The sequence below is a fragment of the Chiloscyllium plagiosum genome, chromosome 15 (assembly GCF_004010195.1).
Source record: "Chiloscyllium plagiosum isolate BGI_BamShark_2017 chromosome 15, ASM401019v2, whole genome shotgun sequence".
Lineage (NCBI taxonomy): Eukaryota > Metazoa > Chordata > Chondrichthyes > Orectolobiformes > Hemiscylliidae > Chiloscyllium > Chiloscyllium plagiosum.
The window spans coordinates 12,096,818-12,115,250 of record NC_057724.1 but is presented as its reverse complement, the minus strand read 5'-3'; the positions used below and the strand labels follow the sequence as shown (position 1 = coordinate 12,115,250).

The 18,433-nt window shown below is 42.2% G+C and overlaps 1 protein-coding gene across 1 annotated transcript; it reads left to right on the top strand.

Annotated features, from left to right (window-relative positions):
- Nucleotides 1-5,519: 5,519 nt before the first annotated feature.
- On the top strand, nucleotides 5,520-14,474 carry LOC122557107 (TLR adapter interacting with SLC15A4 on the lysosome-like). Its single transcript, XM_043704426.1, has 3 exons — nucleotides 5,520-5,585; nucleotides 11,402-11,486; nucleotides 13,239-14,474. Exon 3 carries the CDS (start codon nucleotides 13,247-13,249, stop codon nucleotides 14,135-14,137), a length of 891 nt encoding a protein of 296 aa, XP_043560361.1. The 5' UTR covers nucleotides 5,520-5,585; nucleotides 11,402-11,486; nucleotides 13,239-13,246; the 3' UTR covers nucleotides 14,138-14,474.
- Nucleotides 14,475-18,433: the final 3,959 nt, after the last annotated feature.

Sequence of the window (18,433 nt, the reverse complement as noted above, 5' to 3'; positions counted from 1 at the left end):
TACCATTCTGAACAACTCATCTTTACTTTCACTCTGTCTTGAAGCCACCCAGCAATCTATTCATTGGCCACATTCCTATTTATGTGATCTAATTTCAAATTAAGTGGCTTAGAGTCAAACTTCATTTGGCAGTTCTCCTTTAAAACAACTTGGGAGTTTTTACCATGTTAAAGGCACAATTTATATGCACGTTGTTGATGTAAAGATAATTATGATCGGAGATATCTCTCACTTTCTTATATGTTGCTAATTGAGATTGTTAATTATTAGTGCACATCTAGATAAATCCATTTATACTCCTTTATTCTACTTTAATTGACTAAACTTTGAAAGTCAATACTTTCCGGAGCACAGTGTGAAAGCAAACACCATTTAACAATACATATTACAACAAACAAAAATCGAGTTTCAAGGAAGGAAGTCCTGTGAAATCAAATTAAGGAAGTACATTTGTGGCTTCCTGATGCTTAATTTGGTAAGTTCCCCTCCAATGGACCTGAGTACAAAATAATGTTAGACTCTGATGTCTTAGGTTACTACTTATAAGTGAGTGTGAAGTTCTATCTTAAGCTTTTATTTCCGAAATAACAACTTATTTTTACAAATTGACCTTTAACATTATAACATGTTAAAATATGATCATCTATGTGCGCACAGCACATGTTAAAACAGGATTTCATATTGTGTCAAATCAGGAAGTATTAGGACAGCTGGACAAATAATTTCATAAAAGAAGTAGATTTTAAGGAGGGTCTTACAAGAAGAAAATGAGGTGATCAAGATTCTGGGATATGGGGATATCTAGAAGTGTTGTGGAGAGTATAGATATAGAGAGGAGCCAGGCCACAGAGAGATTTGAAAACAAGGGTCAAAATGTTATGGTTAAGCTTTTGGTTAACTTGACCCGATGTAGATCAGTAAGCCCAGGGCTGATGGGTGAACAGATCAGGTGAGAGTTAAGACCCATGTAGCGCAGCTTTGTATGATGTCAAGTTTACAGGAATTACCAATGTGTTAGGATATAGTCAAAGCCGGGTGGGACAAAGACAAGGATGAGGGTTCCAGCACTGGAGGAAGAGGCAGGAATGAATGGTGTAACAGAAGAGGGAGTAGGTGGCCTTAATGGCAATGAAAAAATGTAGTTGAAAGTTCATACTGTAGTCAAGTATGAAACTGAAGTTTGGAACTCAGAGTGTTGACCAGGAAAGCAAAGACATTGGTGATGAAAGAGTGGAAGTTGTGATGGGAATTGACCAAATCTTCCCAATATTTTGCCGACAGAAATTTCTAGTGAAACACTGCAAGGAGTAAACAGTGTGGCAATTTAGAGGCAGTGGAGGAGATGAACAGAGGTAGTAGTGAGGTAGAGCCGGGTGTCAGTAGAATGCATCTGGAAACTGACCTGTTTTTGGATCATATCACTGAAGAGTAGTATGTAAGAGGGACTAAGGATAGATCCTTGGGGAAACCAGAAGAAACAGTTCTGGAAACCAGGGCTTTGGATAGCTGTAACATAAATTCTACCTTGCTGTATTTTACTCCTCAGCCTTTCCATCAGCCCGTTTGATTCTTTTCTCTACCTGTTCATGACATTGTCATGACCTGTGCACCGTGACCTTCCAGTTTCTTCAAATTTCCACTGTTTGTAGCTTATCACCATTTTCAAAACTGAAAATCTTTGACTTGCCTTTGACCCTCCATTTGCCATGACATTTTTGTAACTATTAATCTGATCAATCATCCTGCTCCACCATCACTGCTCTTGTCCTATTAAAACCATTAATCTCTCTTCCACACCAGCCCACTATGTCCTCATCACTGCTTCTTTAAGCTCAAGAGATAGACAATTGAATGGAAATGTCCGACATTTTTAACCAGCAGACCTGACTGGACGACATGAAGCATAACAGTGTCTTGCTCTCATCTGTGATAACTACTCACTTTTCTGGGATCATTCAGAAATGAAGAGGTAACCTTTATTTCTCTCTTGCAAACTATCTTTTAAAATCCTCTCCCATCTCCTTCATCTTAACCTCCGCCAAGTGTAAGGAGCTCATATTTAATTGTCAGAAGATTAAGACCAGCCATTCACCTGCCTCTATCATATTTAGCCCCTTGTCCCATTAGGCCAAATTTCTTCTAAAATGTCTCCTTACCTGCCTAGACCTGTATCTTTCTCTATTTTTCTCCTACTCACTCACTTCATCTTGACCATAAGACTGACCAGTTGACTGTGTTTCCACTAAACCCTTGTTAGACCACATTTGGAGTATTGAGTGCAGTTTTGGTCACCACACTACCAGAAAGACATGGAAACTTTGGAGGGAGTGCAGAGAAGGGTCGCTAGGGTGTTGCCTAGTCTTGAGAGCACTAGCTAAGAGAAACAGTTAAAAAGCCTAGGATTATTTTCAGTGGGAAGACGATGGCTGAGGGGAGACCTAACAGAGGTCTACAAAATTATGAGAGGCATAGATAGGGTGGATATTCAGACACCTTTTGCCAGGGTTAAAGTTTCAATTACAAGGAAGCACAGGCTCAAGGTGAGAGGGAGAATGTTTAGGGGAGATGTTCGAGGGAAAATGTTTACACAGAGAGTGGTAGGTGCCTGGAATGCACGACCAAAAGAGGTGGTGGAAGCAGGCACATTGGCATCACTTAAGAAGCATCTGGATGGTTACATGAGTAGGGAAGGAATAGAGAGGTATGGACCAAATAAGGGCAGAAGGTTTGTTTTTTAGTTTAGTTAGGGCATGATGATCGGCATAGGCTTGGAGGGTCGAAAGGGCCTGGTCCTGTGTTGAACTTCTCTTTTGTTCTCTTGTTCTTATTCTAAACCACCGGCAATCCAGCTATCCTTCCGATCACACATGTTAGTCTATCAAATTAAAGCGTCTCTCTCCTCAACTTTTGCCCTTTTCCCCTCTAAATCTGACCTCAGCCTCCTTCCACTTGTGAAAATAAAACAGCGCTTGGCCATTTTGTCCTTGCAAACCACCCTCACATCTCTAATCTCCCTTTCCTTTACAAAGTCCTTCAAGTCCTATGTTTATGCTTCCCCAGTGAACCACCACCTTTCCTGGATCTTCATGTTTGAATTCCTGCCAGCAGATTCTTCACTATGCTGTAGTGCCAACAAACTTACTCATACCTTCCATATGTTTATGGCAAAGCTTGCCTTCCTCGTCCTTCTCAATCTACTTTCAGCCTTTAACACAATTGATCACATCATCCAACCCTTGGAAACTGAGAGCAGATTTTGGACACCAATCCTTGAGAAGGATGTATCAATGCTGGAGGGAGTACAGTGTAGAGTAACTAGTCAGATCCCTGGATTTTATGAATTAAGCTCCGAGGAGAGATTGAAACAAAACTAGTGGCTGAATCTCTCAGTTTTTGGCAAGGTTCAGTTATGTCAAGAGGGTTTATCTTTGCAAGGCCTAGTAGGGTTCTCTTACCAAACCGACATCATTAACTACCTACCCTGCCCCTACAGCATTCCTGGCCATTGAATTTTAACGCCATCCCACTACTCACCTTCTCTCCAATATCTCACACTCACTCTATCACTGCTACTGCATCCACTTCTCACCAAGGATCATATCTTACTATTCTCTTTATTGCCTACAGCATCTTCCCTCACCCACTCTGGCCCACCCCAATCTCTGACATCAGTAACCTTGCGCACCTTCTGTGTTCACTCTCTTGGGAGATTTGCCCACCTGCACCAACATTTCATCTCCCTTAATACCTGCTTTTGATTCATTCCAGGAGGAAGCTCAAGAGGGCAGAAAGACTCAAGAGAGTTGGCCACCCAGCATTTGCTGTTCACATCAAATCACTCTGACTTCCCCAAGTGTCTGACTGATAATGTGCAGTCCCTGGACTGATATGGAATACCGTCCTTGATGCAGACTGCCGGGACCTCTTGATTAAATGTTACCTTCCTTGACTTGACTGAGAATGGCTGACAGCTATGACCAGTTTCCTGCCTTTGTAACTACTTGAAACAACATCACAAAATAGCAGTGCAGTGACGCTGGTTCAAGAGGCAATGTACAAAAATGCAAGACCAAGAAAGACAATGCAGGGAATGCTGTGAGCATCTGCATGGCCTCAAAGTATGTGAACACTAAGAGAACAAGCCAACAGCCTGGAGATGCAGCTTGGTCCATTCCATGAGCTAGCTGCCTGTCCATGAGCATTCCTACTGCAGCATGACATTGATAGTTTGGCCCAAGGTGCAGCATTGGGTGAAGAAACATACTGTCAATAGATTGCCATGAGAGTTCCCGGAGGTTGACACATGTCAAATGTCAATGGTTGTGGACATATGATCAGTGCCTATGGAGCGTACCAAGAGGTACTGTTGTGAGGTGATCAGCACAGAGGCAGCCAGCAGCAAGTTGAAGTCATCAAGTACCCACTTTGATTTCCACATTGGGAATCCTCAGCATCTATTCACGTTGGATGTAAAGATAGAAAACTTCATAGTAATGAAGTGAAATAAGGGTTATTAACAAGCAATAGTCTCCCTTAAGAAGCAACTCACTGCTGCCTAATGAGAATCTCTCCTGGACACCTGGAACTTTGTTAAAGGATACAGTAAGTTGCTCCCAACATCAATATGGGGCTCACTGGACTTCTTACACTTATATTGCCATATATCTTGCCATGACCCATTTTGTCAGGTCTCTATAAGATTTCACTCTGTATTCCCTGGAATTTAGAAATTGTGGGTATTTTGATCAAACTTTTCAAGATATTAAAGTGTACAGGCAGGGTAGATAAAAAAAACAGGTAAATGAGAAGGCTAGGATTCAGGGACATACTCAAAGAAACAGGCAAAAAAGCTTCCAGAATTGTAATCAGGAAATACTTCTTCATCCAAATGTGTGCAGAACCCTTCCATAAATATCAATTGATGCTCAATCACTCGTTAATTTTAAAACTGAGATCGATCATCTCTTGGCATCAAAAGATATTAAAAGATAAAGACAACTGGAAATGGATTTAAAGGTCTGTCCAGCGGAGGGTAAGACACGGGTGCAGTGAACATCCCTTGCCTGCCGTCATGCAATAGGCCTGGGAGGGTTTGGCTGGGCGAGCTGCCTTGTCCAATTGAGGGGGCCTTAAGGAGGAGAATTATTGGTCAGTTAAAGGCCTTTGACCAATTTGGTTTCACAGGATAATCTGGTTACTGTGCAAATACATTCATGTTGGAGGTAGTGAGGACTGCAGATGCTGGAAAGTCAGAGTCGATAAAATGTGAAGCTGGAAAAAGCACAGCAGGTCAAGCAGTATCAGAAGAGCAGGTGAGTCGACGTTTCATGTCGGAACTTTTCATCAGAACCTACATACTGCTGTCAATTGTGTCGCCCATGGTTTTTAGAGCATTGGAAGTGGTCCAGGATCTAAAGGGTTATTTAAAGCGCCTGTGGTGTGATATCAAACAAATGAGCGCAAGAGGAAGTTGCCAGCAGAAAGTCATGAGAACAGTTTCATTCTGAGCAATTGCAGATTTGCAACCAACTCATGAATTTTCTTTGTTGGGTGTCAACTTACAGAATGATGTTCAAGCAGTGCAGGTTGGAAGCAGTTTCTTTATGTCCTTATCAGTAAATTATTGGCTTCTATTGGGAAGAATTAATGATCAATATGTAATGTATCTATAAAGAGTGGTGTCTGTGCTGAGATTGAATTTTCATTAGTCCTTCGTTGACAGGAAGTGGTAAAACTGCAGTAAATCAGGTATGTGCAAGTTGTCAATTGTGTTTAAAGTTTTTTTGGGTTTGTTTTGTGCTATTTGGGCAAAGACTGAAGGTAACTCAGTGTATAGATAAAGTTGCCATAGCCCCAAAGGGCTGTTCTCTCATTAGAGACAGGGAACTAGTGGTGATTTAACTTAAGGGTCACCATGCCACAACATGGAGAGGTTGAGAAGGAGACTCCATAATGGTAACCTAAACCAGTGTGAGAATTGAACTCATGCTGTTAGTTTTAGAATGACAGAATCTCTACGGGGCAGATAGACACCATTTGGAACATTGAGTTTCCAACAACCCTCTGAAAAGCTAGCCAACCAGACCCACCCTGTACCCAGATTTACCATGGCTAATAGCCTGCACATTGCTGGGCACTATGGGCAATTTTAGCATGCCCAATCCACATAACCTACACATCTTTGGACTGTGGGAGGATACTAGAGAACCCAATGGAAACCTATGCAGACAAGGGCAGAACATACAAACTCCACACAGATGGTCACTCAAGCTGGAATCAAACCTGGTCACTGGGTGCTGTGAGACAGCAGTGCTAACCACTGAGCCACCGTGCCAATCAATTACTCTGTATCACAAACCAACCGTCTGTGTTTCCAAACTTTGGACAGCAAAGTGACACAGTGGTTAGCACTGCTGTCTCAAAGCACCAGGGACCTGGATTCAATTCCACCCTTGGGTGACTGTCTGTGTGGAGTTAGCACATTCTCCCTGTTTCCTACGGGTGCTCCGGTTTCTCCCCACAGTCCAAAGATGTGAAAGTTGGGTGGATTGGCTCTGCTAATTTGCCCATAGTGTCCAGTGATTTGTAGGTTAGGTGGATTTGCCATCGGAAATGCAGGGTTACACGGATAGTGGTGAGGAGGGTGTCCTGGTAGGATGCTTTTCAGAGAATTGGCGTGGATTCGATGGACTGAAAGGCCTGCTTCTACACGGTAGGGATTCTATGAAATACCTTTAAAGTGACTATTCCACTCAGAGGGTCACTCGCTTTCAGAGGGACATGACTGGTGGTGGTTTCACCTGAGTTAGGGTCACCACAGCTCAGGCAAGGAGTGAGATGGGACTTCACCGTAACTTCAGCTGGTACTAGATTTAAACTTGTGGTGTGCTATTACCAATTAACTTACATAACTGCTATCAGAAGGACTTTATGAAAATAGGTCAGTGTTTTATTCTGATTTCCACCAGATGTATTTAGTGGGCTGCCTATTTTTAAATGATGTTGAATAAATCTGTACGACGTTGCATTTGAATTATCATGTGAAGGATGATTTTCTAATCCTTACTGCTCCCCTCTTTGCAGGCGGGGCAGGGTGTTTGGCTAAAATTTTTAAGAGAAAGATGAAACCTGACTCCCATCTTGAATGCATCCACTTTGGGTTGAATAGAGGTGGGCTGAAATGGTGAGTCAAAGCAATACTCATACACGTGAGGAGGATCACTCAGTTAAATGTGAAACACTGTGCCACTTCTTGGGCAGCCATTGTGATTGAATGACTGCGAGCTGTGGTTTACAAATCTCAGATGACCTGACAACTAGGAAGTACCAAGAATGGGTGGCACGATGACACAGTGGTTAGCACTGCTGCCTCACAGGGCAAGGAACCTGGGTTCGATTCCAGCCTCACGCGACACTCTGTGTGGAGTTTGCACAGAGTGTCTATATGGGTTTCCTCCCACAATCCAAAGCTGTGCAGGTTAGGTGAATTGGCCATGCTAAGTTGCCTATCGTCTTCAGGGATGTGTAGGTTAGGTGTATTACTCAGAGGTAAATAAAGAATAATAGGATAGGCGAATGGGTCTGGATGGGTTTCTTATTGGAGGGTTGAAGTGGACTTGTTGGGCCAAAGGGCCTGTTTCCACACTGTAGGGCTTCTATGAATTCTAACAGCTTGAGGCAGGTGGTGGGCGGGCCTTCCCAGCGTGTTGCCAGCTGGGAGAAGCAGGAATGTTTCCTCAAGACTAACCTTGATCATCCTACCTCTCCTTCCTGTTCCCTCCAGCCCCTTCATTATTTCCTTCCCCAAATCATGATCCCTCTGCCAAACTGCAGTCTTCCATGGCTTGTCCCAAACAATGACCTTTCTTGACCTCTGATGAGAGCTTGTTGAGCAGTATCTCTCCAAAGACCTGTAATTCCCTGACCCCTAAAGTCCTTGATCCATGATGACCTGACGGCACACTATCTCCCCATTAGGCACACTGTCCAACAATCTCTGACTCACCACACTGCAATCACTCTCCAGATCTTGTTAAACCTGAAAGGGTTCAGAAATGATTTAAAAGGACGTTGCCAGGGTTGGAAGATTTGAGCTATAAGGAGAGGCTGAATAGGCTGGGGCTGTTTTCTCTGGAGCATCAGAGGCTGAGGGGTGACCTTATAGAGGTTCACAAAATTATGAGGGGCATGGATAGGATAAATAGACAAAGTCTTTCCCTGGGATCGGGGAGTCCAGAACTAGAGGGCATAGGTTTAGGGTGAGAGGGGAAAGATATAAAAGAGACCTAAGGGGCAACGTTTTCACACAGAGGGTGGTGCATGTTTGGAATGAGCTATCAGAGGAAGTGGTACATTTACAGCATTTAAAAAGCATCTAGATCAGCATATGAATAAGAAGGGTTTAGAGGGGTATGGGCCGGGTGCTGCCATTTCTTGGGCAGCCATTGTGATTGAATGACTGCGAGCTGTGGTTTACAAATCTCAGATGATTGATTAATTTAGGATATCTGGTCAGCATGGACGAGTTGGACCAAATGGTCTGTTTCCATGCTGTATAACTCAATGAGTCTGACTAACCCCAACACACTCTGCAATCATTGCCCTAACCTCAGACAGATCACCCTCTCCCACCCCCTGAAATCATCCCCAATCTCTGCCTTACCACCCCTCCCATGCCCTGCAATCTTTCCTATTCTCTCTCACTCTGACCTTTCCTACTGTGAGGCTCTGCCCTCCATCCAACCTGGTCACCTTTTGTCCCCGATTGGCTACCATCTGAGAAGGTGATTATGAGTCTCCCACATAGCCCCTGATCCCCACTTCCATTCCTGTTTGTTCCTATACACTGAGACCTGAATTTCCATTAAAATCACAACCCTATACCTCCTCTGGTGATGGGAGATCCTATTTAATTTGCATTGTAGCCAGTGTTCAGGGACGAATCAGAAACAGAAAATGCTGGAGATGGTTTGGCAGCACCTGTGGAGAGAGAAAGCAGAATTAACATTTTGAGTCCAGGTGACCCTTCTTCAGAACCCACTTCTTTCAGGGCAGAATCATTTGCGTCTGTGAATTCTGTTCAAATTTACCTATCTCCTCTTCACGGGCTGTAGTCTGTGCTAGCATAGAGTTCCAGCACAGGCTGCGCTACGGAATTGAAATCCTTACATATCCACAGAGTAATGGCTAATCGGCAAGTTAATTGGCAAAAGAAGTGGTTTCCACCGTCAACACCATTGCATTCATTCAGATTTCCCCCTCATTTGGCACCTTCTAACTGACCTTGTTTTTCAGTGTATGGGAAACACATGGGAATTAAAGGGAATCACTGGCCTCTTAAAGCTCAATGATGCTAGACCTTGCCACAACTGGTGCGGGAAGGAAAATGCCACCAGACAGAATTGGAATGGGTAATTTCTGGGAATTCCACTGGTAATTCACTAATGGTATCAATTATTGGTGAGACTTGGTTTGCCCAGCCCCAATCATATTAGTCATGGAGGGAGTGACTGCACTTCTGCAGGTACAATGTTATAAATGAGCCAGGGATATCGTCTGAATGAGTCAATGGGGTGACTCCACAGTGGGGCAGAGCTGGGCTTTGATCTTGCTGCTGTTTCACAGAGTGAATAGCTACTGCAGCAGCTGAAGTCGGTGGAGTGCTCCAACTATTCCTTCCATTACTTTCCTTTAAATCATGGAACTGAAATTTCTCCCTCAATGACTGCTTTTTAGAAACAAAGTAAAAAAATGTTGGTCCATCCTTTTTGTTTGTAAAATCAGATTAAAACTCTTGTGAAAATTCTCTGCTAACATCAGCTTAAGAGTCAAACCAGAAAATAGCTCTGTCACCGCGTTCATTTGGTTCAAATCAGGTCCTGAATAATTAGGTTAAAGTGGCCAATAATACAATTGAATCTTGAAGTGGGGTCTTGTGACACAGTGATAGTGATCCTATCTCTGAGCTAGCAGGGTTGGATTTGAGACTTCCCTGTTTCAGAAGTGTGTCACGATATCTCTGAACTGGTTGAGTCAAAACTACCTGCAATGGAGCTTTGGATTGGCTAAGCAAAATAAAACTAAAAGAAAATCACCTTCCACCATTCCGCACAAAGATAACGGAGATGTTGACTGACCATTGCTGTAGATCTGTCCACAACTCTGACAGGAAGCAAGAAAATGTCCACTGGTGACAAGGCAAAGGGTCAACTGTCACCTGACCTTCCCCATGCTGCACTGAGATGTGCCATGCCTTAATTTACTCACTGAATGATTCCAACAGTATGATTTTCTGAAAGGTGCAATTTTGTGATAATTGTCACATTACAAGGAAAGGGCAGGCATAGTTGTGATTGGTCAGCTGACATCTCTCTGTCTTGCATTCAGTGATTGTAATGCAGTACATGGTGAATTCCTCTCAGCTTCATTGAGACTCTGAGGAGAAAGTGTCTCTTTTTTTCAATTGCTAAATTCTCTGTTAGAGATACTGCATTCAAACTGTGTTTGGGCTTGGCAGGAGAGGAAGAGGTGGTTTTTAATCAGGTCTCTTGGGTGGTAATCTGCTGGACTTCAAAGCAATAATTGTAGAACAGACTCACATAAGGGGTGGGAGAGCCATCCCACCAGATTATTAATCTTTGACCACATTGACAATTGCCAGAGCCCCGAATGTAAACCTCGACAGGACTCTCTCAGCCTACCACTCCTTTTTGTGAATAGAATAAGCAAAATGAGCCAGAGTCTACAGTAACTGCTTTCCATCCTGTCATAGGCACCTACTTTGGACTATCACACGTAGGGCTTCGTGCTGGCCTGTGTACCTTTCTGATTCCCACTGTGTCCCTCTCTGTCCTTGATGAGTATTATTAGCTATTTCTTCAGGGAGTATCTTGGGAGAGACAAATGTTACAACTGATTGGTCCAAAGTGGTTAGTGAGGACAGCAGACGCTACAGGCTGTGTCATTTTGAAGCTGCAGCCATCACCCACCTCAGGTCAGGCAGCTTCTGTCCAGTACGACGATAGTGTGCCACATCCCTCTATTTCAATGGGTGTTGGTGCTTTCCTGATAAAGGGCTTATGCTCGAACCGTCAATTCTCCTGCTCCTCGGATGCTGCCTGACTGGCTGTGCTTTTCCAGCACCACACTCTTGACTCTGATCGCCAGCATCTGCAGTGCTCACTTTCTCCAGCTTGGAGCTTAGAGTTAAGTGGACTGAGGAACATGCATCTCTTCAATCCACTGTCATCTTATGACAATCACAGTGGAAAGGTAATGTGCAATAGGGGGAGGAAATAGGTGATTCATGCCTTAGAGTCTGCTTCAGTTAGTACAATTGTGGCTGATCTGATTGTGAGCTTAACTCTAATTTTCAGCCTGCCTCCCTTAACCCCTTGATCAGATCTCCCTGCATTTTGAGGTTCTCCACATCCACCTGGCTCCAGCTGCAAGCACCTACCATCACAGGAGCTTCTCAGTTGTGGCTGGTAAGGCTTGTTTTAAATTTTACAGTTTAAAATGGTTAGACAGGAGGCAGTTCCACTGTGAGGCACCCTTTAACTGAGAAAGCATCTGCTTTCTATTGACCATCCAATCGCTAGAGCTCCACCCCCTCTCAGACAATTGAGTTGTCAATTTGATGAAAATCTGTGCCAGTTGATTGCTCCTCTCACAGTATGGGATTCTGACCTCCAAGTGACCTTGACTTAAGGGTCTGAAAACTCACCAGGGGAATCCTGTGCAAGCTATTTTTGCAATCTTGCTTTGCAGATATGTTTGTCTAAAATGACACAATCAAAGGAATTGATATTCTGCAGTGCTTAAAACTTTTGTACCTTTTTTTCATAGGACTCAATGTGTATGAAATGTTATGGCACAAGATCTAATGTTACTGATTTCTCCTGATCTGACCTTTTGTCCTCCGACACAAACTCTACCTCCTTAATTCTCAATGCTCCTTTTGAAATGTATTTCTTTGATTCATAACTGATCCCACATAGTTGCAACTGCTACATCTTATGGTCATTCAGGACTGTGTGCTGCAGTTGATAGTCAGGGTAGACATAAAACGGAATTGTAATTTTATTGATTTTTCAAGATACATTTTCTACTCAGTCACTGGTACTCTACTACATTTCAGTTCAAATTTTCCATTCTCTGTTGAGACCTTCAGCAGTCACAATTGCTCCTCCATTTTCAATCGGCTGATCTAGGTGAATGAGCTGTTAAATTAATTTCATGATTGACCTGGGGAAGGGAATTTTGGTGTCCTGACCAATATTTATCTCTCAGGCCAATATGAGATTCTCTGGTCATTGCTAATGCTGTTTGCTACGTGTATTACATTACGTACCCAAATTGCAACAGTGCTACATGTCAGAAAGTACTTTATCATCTGTAAAGCACTTTGGGACATGTCACACATGACACAGTCTAAATACAAGCCTTTTGCTTCTATCTTTTATGCAAAATTGGAGCAAATTGGAGATTGTTGTTGGGGCCTGACCTTTTCATCTCTGTCTCAACTGGCCAACTTTGTCGCTATGCCTTTCTGACCAGTAATCTACCTGTCCACACTTTGAGCCAACAGAAAATGTTGCTCCTATTCTCCGGTATCCCAGAAACCATGGTGATTAATCAGGTAGGATACTGGAGAGTGACAACCACAACAATAAACACCCTTCAATTATAAAATGAGCTCTTCAGGCTGCAGTGTTTTGACAAATTAAGAGAAGAGGAGCATTAGCTGCCTCAAATCGATGACTATGCCCAGCAATGGCTAGCCTTCACATCTGATCTTGACCAGCCTGTGCTTTCCAACAATGAGCACACCAACGTGGAGTTTGATCTTGTCGTCTCTCCGCACACAGAAACAGCCATTATTTACGATCTGGTGTATAGTCCTGAAGGCAAAATTAGGCGGAAGCGCTGTCATTTGTTTAATCAATGCAAGATCAGTTAAGGTTTGGTGGAATTCTGGTTTATGCATGCAAGTGGGTTTCACATTAAAGTTTTGTTAGCTGAATGAGGAGAGAAAAGAAGACTCCCTGGAAATGTATTTTCTGGTCATGCTTTCTGATATTTGGTATTTGGACTCCCTTAAATCCTCTAATTGAACTTAATTACCCTCCAATGGCAGCCAAGACAAACGGAAGTTCTTCCAGAATTAAGTGTAATAGATTTTTGATATCTCTTAGGGATTGGCAATTTGGCTAACAAATGGCTTTTTGTCTTAACAGCGTTTGTCATGTTAGCCGAAGGGTTCCTCACTAGGATTGGTTACAGCCATCAAAGGGAATGTGTCCACCAGAATAATAATGTAAACCCCAAAAGAGTCTCTAAGACCAAGAATGACTCTTGGGAAATGCTCTTCAGTTCGTCAGAGTTTTCAGAAAGCATTGATCATGAGCAATATAACGCAGAGGAAATCTTGGACAGCAAGAAGGAGCAATCCCTTCCATGCCAAAGGGAAGAGAAAGCAACAGCCAAAGCTGACAGAGTGCCCATATTTGAGAGAAAGGTCTCTGATGTCTTAGACATACCAAAGCCCAGTGGGTGCAGCGAAAACAATTTGGATTTGTATCGATCATGGTCTCCCATTTGCCAGAGTTACACAGATTTACAGATTGCAGGAGATAATATAACACCCCACAGTCCAAGCAGCACGGGCTGCCTTGTGGATCATGGCTATGAAAGTTGCAACCGGCCCATCCTTCAGCTTGAGAACCAGTCCGGGTGGCCCTCTGCACCTGGATCTGTGTATGAAGTCTGGTCACAATCAGGAACAGAAGCAAACTTGAACAGTGACAGAAGCATCGCCCTTCTAAAAGAACCACTGTCCAATTCTGTGCTCAACAGATACATGGAGCAAAAGGTGACAGAATTGTACAAGCAATACCTGGAGGACAGCATGACCAAGTGTACATCTCCAACAGATATAATGGGCTCTCACTTCCTAATGACCAACATTGATCAAATTAGTCTGCAGATTTCGCATGGCAATAATATGGAGCCCACAAAAGCTAAGGATATTGTTCTAAACTGTCTTTTTAGTGTTGCGTGTGCAACGCACTCATCTGATATCTGTACCCCTAACTTGCAGATTTCGAGCCAACAAACTGAAAAGCCAGCCCTATGATTTTAAAGATACACAATCCAGATGACTTTTTTGGAGCGATTTGTGAAATTCACCCAGTATCTATAATTAACATGGATGGAATATTGTCGAAACTAAACAGTGACATTCAACAATGCTATTCAATAATGCCACAGGGTATTAACCCATTGAACAGAAACATGCCTTCTGTCTCTAAGTTGAATCCACAATAAGCTGCTCAACCTGACAATTAATGAAGACTTTATTTTCTTACTGTAGATGTTTATTTTGATGTATTGCATTAAATTGGATTTTTCAATGTGAACCATCTCCTGCTGAAATAAATTCAGCCTATTCGATAACAGCTTAAAATAAAGTGTTTGGTGTGTACTTTGCGGTTCGGCCTTTCTCCTTTGGTTCCAGTTTCAAAACCTCAGAGTAGAATCATTTGAAAACTGTGAGCTGTGCATGTGTAAATACTTAATGACAGTAGAATGTTACTCCATACTGATCAATACATGCAGTGACATCAGAGGTTACAGTTGCCACAACTGTCCTGAAAATGTCCTGAAAGTTGCCAATTATCTTATTAATAGCTGTGGGTTGGAGTAGAGCACTCAGTTCGGTAGGTTATATTGCATCTTTCTTGTATTGAATGAGCTTCCACATTATAGAATCTCAGAATGTTTACAGTACAGAAGGAGGTCACTCAAGCCATCCTGTTAATGCTGGTTTCCTCAATGTACAAATCATCGAGATCCACCCACCTGCCTTACCCCAAAGCTCTGCACAGTCGTGACTTTTAGATGATAATCATATTCCCTTTTGAATGAAATTGCCTCCACCACACTCAAAAGCACATTCCAGGTCCATGTGAAAAAGTTTATTCATGTGTCTCCATCGTTTTTTTTTTGCCAATTATCTTTGACCTGTGCCCACTTGTTCTCGATTCTGTGATAAGTGGAAACAGGTTCTGCCTTTTTTAAATCTGTCCAGACCACTTATGGCTTTAAACACCCGTATCAAAATTCCTTTCAATGTTCTCTTTGGAAAATTGTCCCAACCTCTCTAATCTACTTCACTGAAGCACCTAATCTCTGAAACTATTCTTATGGATCTCTTCTGAAATTTGTCTACTGCCTTTTCGTCCTTTTTGAATTGGGGTGCTCAAAACTGGTCACAATACCCCAGTGAGCCCAAACCAATGTTTTATTCAACTTTAATGTGATCTCCTTGCTTTTGTACACGATGCTCATCTTTATAAAGCCCAGGATACTGTATGCTTTATTAACATCCCACTCATCTTGTCCTGGTATCTTTAATGACTTATACACTGAGGTCCCTCTGACCCTGCGGCCTCTTTAGAGTTGTATCCTATAGACCCTATAGGTCCAGATCAGGGATGGCCCTAAATGGGTGTTCAAAACTTCAGAATATTAGGGGAGATAAGTTGGTAGATGTGGGCTCCAGCATCCAATAGACCACTAATTGAATTTTGCTTATTTGGGCTACTGAACTAGCAGGTCCAATATACTTTGGATGTTAGAGGCACTTATCTTCATAACGTTGGTAAACTGCTGGAATAGATATCTCCAATGGGTTATGACACTCTGAGTCCTCATGTTTCACCACCTTCAAACTATGGAATAATGGCCTCTCCAGACCATTCCATTGGAAGTTCTACTTCCTACATGGTTCAATTGACTAGTTTTTGTTCTGTTGCTAAATAGTGACTGTGATTCAGTTGTACTTTCGATTTGCCTGATACAGTCCTGTGGAATAACCAAAAAGCTTTCATAATAATTTTACTATATGTATGCTTTTTTCAAATTGCGTACAAAAATACAAGCAAGTAAGGTTGCCAATATTGGTTTTCTGTGTTCCTGGAAACCATATGTCATAAAACTATGTGACATTTAGTCAAATGACCTTGAGTCATGTATGCCAGACTTCAGCTATATGTTTGCAAGTATTACAGAGTCAATGCCTCATAATTTTAACCACAATCTGCCTGAGTAGATTACACACACAATGTGAAAATTTCAAAGCTCAGGAGTGATTCCACATGAGAAAAAAAAACCTTCTGCATCCAGCACCAGAAATACTAACATTGCAATTCAAACTGAGACAGGCAGGTTGTCAATTAATCGAGCCGTAAGGATATAAGAGCAAGAGTAGGCCATTTGGCTTATCATTCAGTAAGAATGTGACTGGTCTTCCTTTTTAACAGCGACATCCTACACTGTATCTTGAATTCCCTTAGCACCAAATGATCTCCATCTATGATATACTCAACTGTTGAGCTTGTAGCCCTCTGGGTGTTACATTCCCAGATCCGCTTTCCAAATTTCTTCAGATTGTTATACAAATTTTGTATAAGACCATTATGGTCTTATGGTCTTATACAAATTTTCTAATCTAATTCTGTTTTCAAAGGTACCACATACTTTAGAACTATCATCAAATTTAGTTACCACTAGCCCTTTCCCTTCTCTGGATACAACAAATGAACCAACAGATGACCATACAGCTTTCAGTGCTCTGTTTGTAAGTATTTCCTTATACTTAGAGCAGAATTAACAGTCTTGCCCACTTTTTTAACAGTTCAAGTGTCATCAAACAAATTCTAAAAGGAGTGTTCATGTCCAGAATTGTCAGAGTGCTGTGTTAAGATTGAAGAAACCTAAGTATAATCATGTCAGAGTTAGATTTTAATCTATGAGGGAATGGAGGATAATGATGGGAGAGAGACAAGCAGGAAAGTGGAGTTCAAGCCACAGGTGGATTGGTAAAGACCTTATTAATGCTGGAAATGACTCAAATGGCCTCGTTCTACTCGTATCTCTAATGACTTTATGATCAAGATGAAGCACCAAAATTTGAAATGATCATTTCCATTGATTATCATTTATAAATAAGTTGAAACTTTATTGCTGGAACAGCACAGCAGGTCAGGCAGCATCCAGGGAACAGGAGATTCGACGTTTCGGGATAGGCACACAGTTATCAGACAGACCTTCACACTTTTACCACAATCTAAACCCAAGGTAAAAACTCGTAATTTAAGTCATTGAGGGACTCAATTTAAATTCTAAACATTTAGTTATGCAAAACATTTGATGTCCACACAAACATTTTAACAGAAGGCTAAACCTCATCACAAGAATTAAAATGCATAGAGTGAAATTTCAAGGCTGAAACTTTATTGCTGGAACAGCACAGCAGGTCAGGCAGCATCCAGGGAACAGGAGATTCGACGTTTCGGGCACAGGCCCTTCTTCAGGAACGTCGAATCTCCTGTTCCCTGGATGCTGCCTGACCTGCTGTGCTGTTCCAGCAATAAAGTTTCAACTTTGATCTCCAGCATCTGCAGACCTCACTTTCTCCATTTATAAATAAGTGGCATGTTAACATTTCCCTTTTCCACAAGTGGTGAATTACCCATCGAATTTAAATAGGATGGTGCTGTCAGTGGCTTGGAGTATGTTGGATGATTTGTGCCTCACATTAACCTATAGCAGGCTCAGTCTCCGTGGCAAAAAGAGAAAGCTCAGAAAAACTCTGTTAGCTTTAACAATCACTGAAACAACAGATTGACCGTTTTAAATTCTTGCCAATTTGCTCAGCTGAGCCACTTGAAAATAATCTCCACCACTTGACTGAATAAATGTAAATGTTTTTCCACATGTTTTGAAACTTTTGAACATGTGACATTTTTCCCAGTATGTGATAACAATACCCGATGGGCTATTTGTAAGCAAAGGGTTCAACCGGCAACTTATTCCGAGGGATTGCTGAATCATAAAAGCATAAGAAACAGGAGCAGGAGTAAACCCTTTAGCCCCTCAAGCCTGTCTCATTACTCAACAAGATCATGACTGATCTGCCCTAGCTCGCAACTCCTCTTTTGTGCCAACTCAGCATAGCTACCATCTCCCCAATATTTCAAAATATCTCTACCTTCTCTTTAAACACTATCATTGATCTAGCCTTCGCAATACTCGGGGGTAGGGATTTTCAGACACCATCCTCTGGGAGAAGCAATTCCTTCAAATCTTAGTTTCAAAATTAGTGTCCCCTTATTATATAACTACAGAATCTCCACCAAGCAAATAGAAGCCTTTCAGCCCATCAAGTCTGCACTAACCATCTGAAAGCCATCCCATCCAATCCCCATATTTACCATGGCCAATCCACCTAACCTCCACACCTTTGGACTATGGGAGGAAATCAGAGCACCTGGTAGCTTGGAGAATGTACAAATTTCATACAGCCCAAATACCCAAGGCTAGATTTGAACACAGGTCCCTGGTGCTGTTAGGCAGCAACGCTAACCAC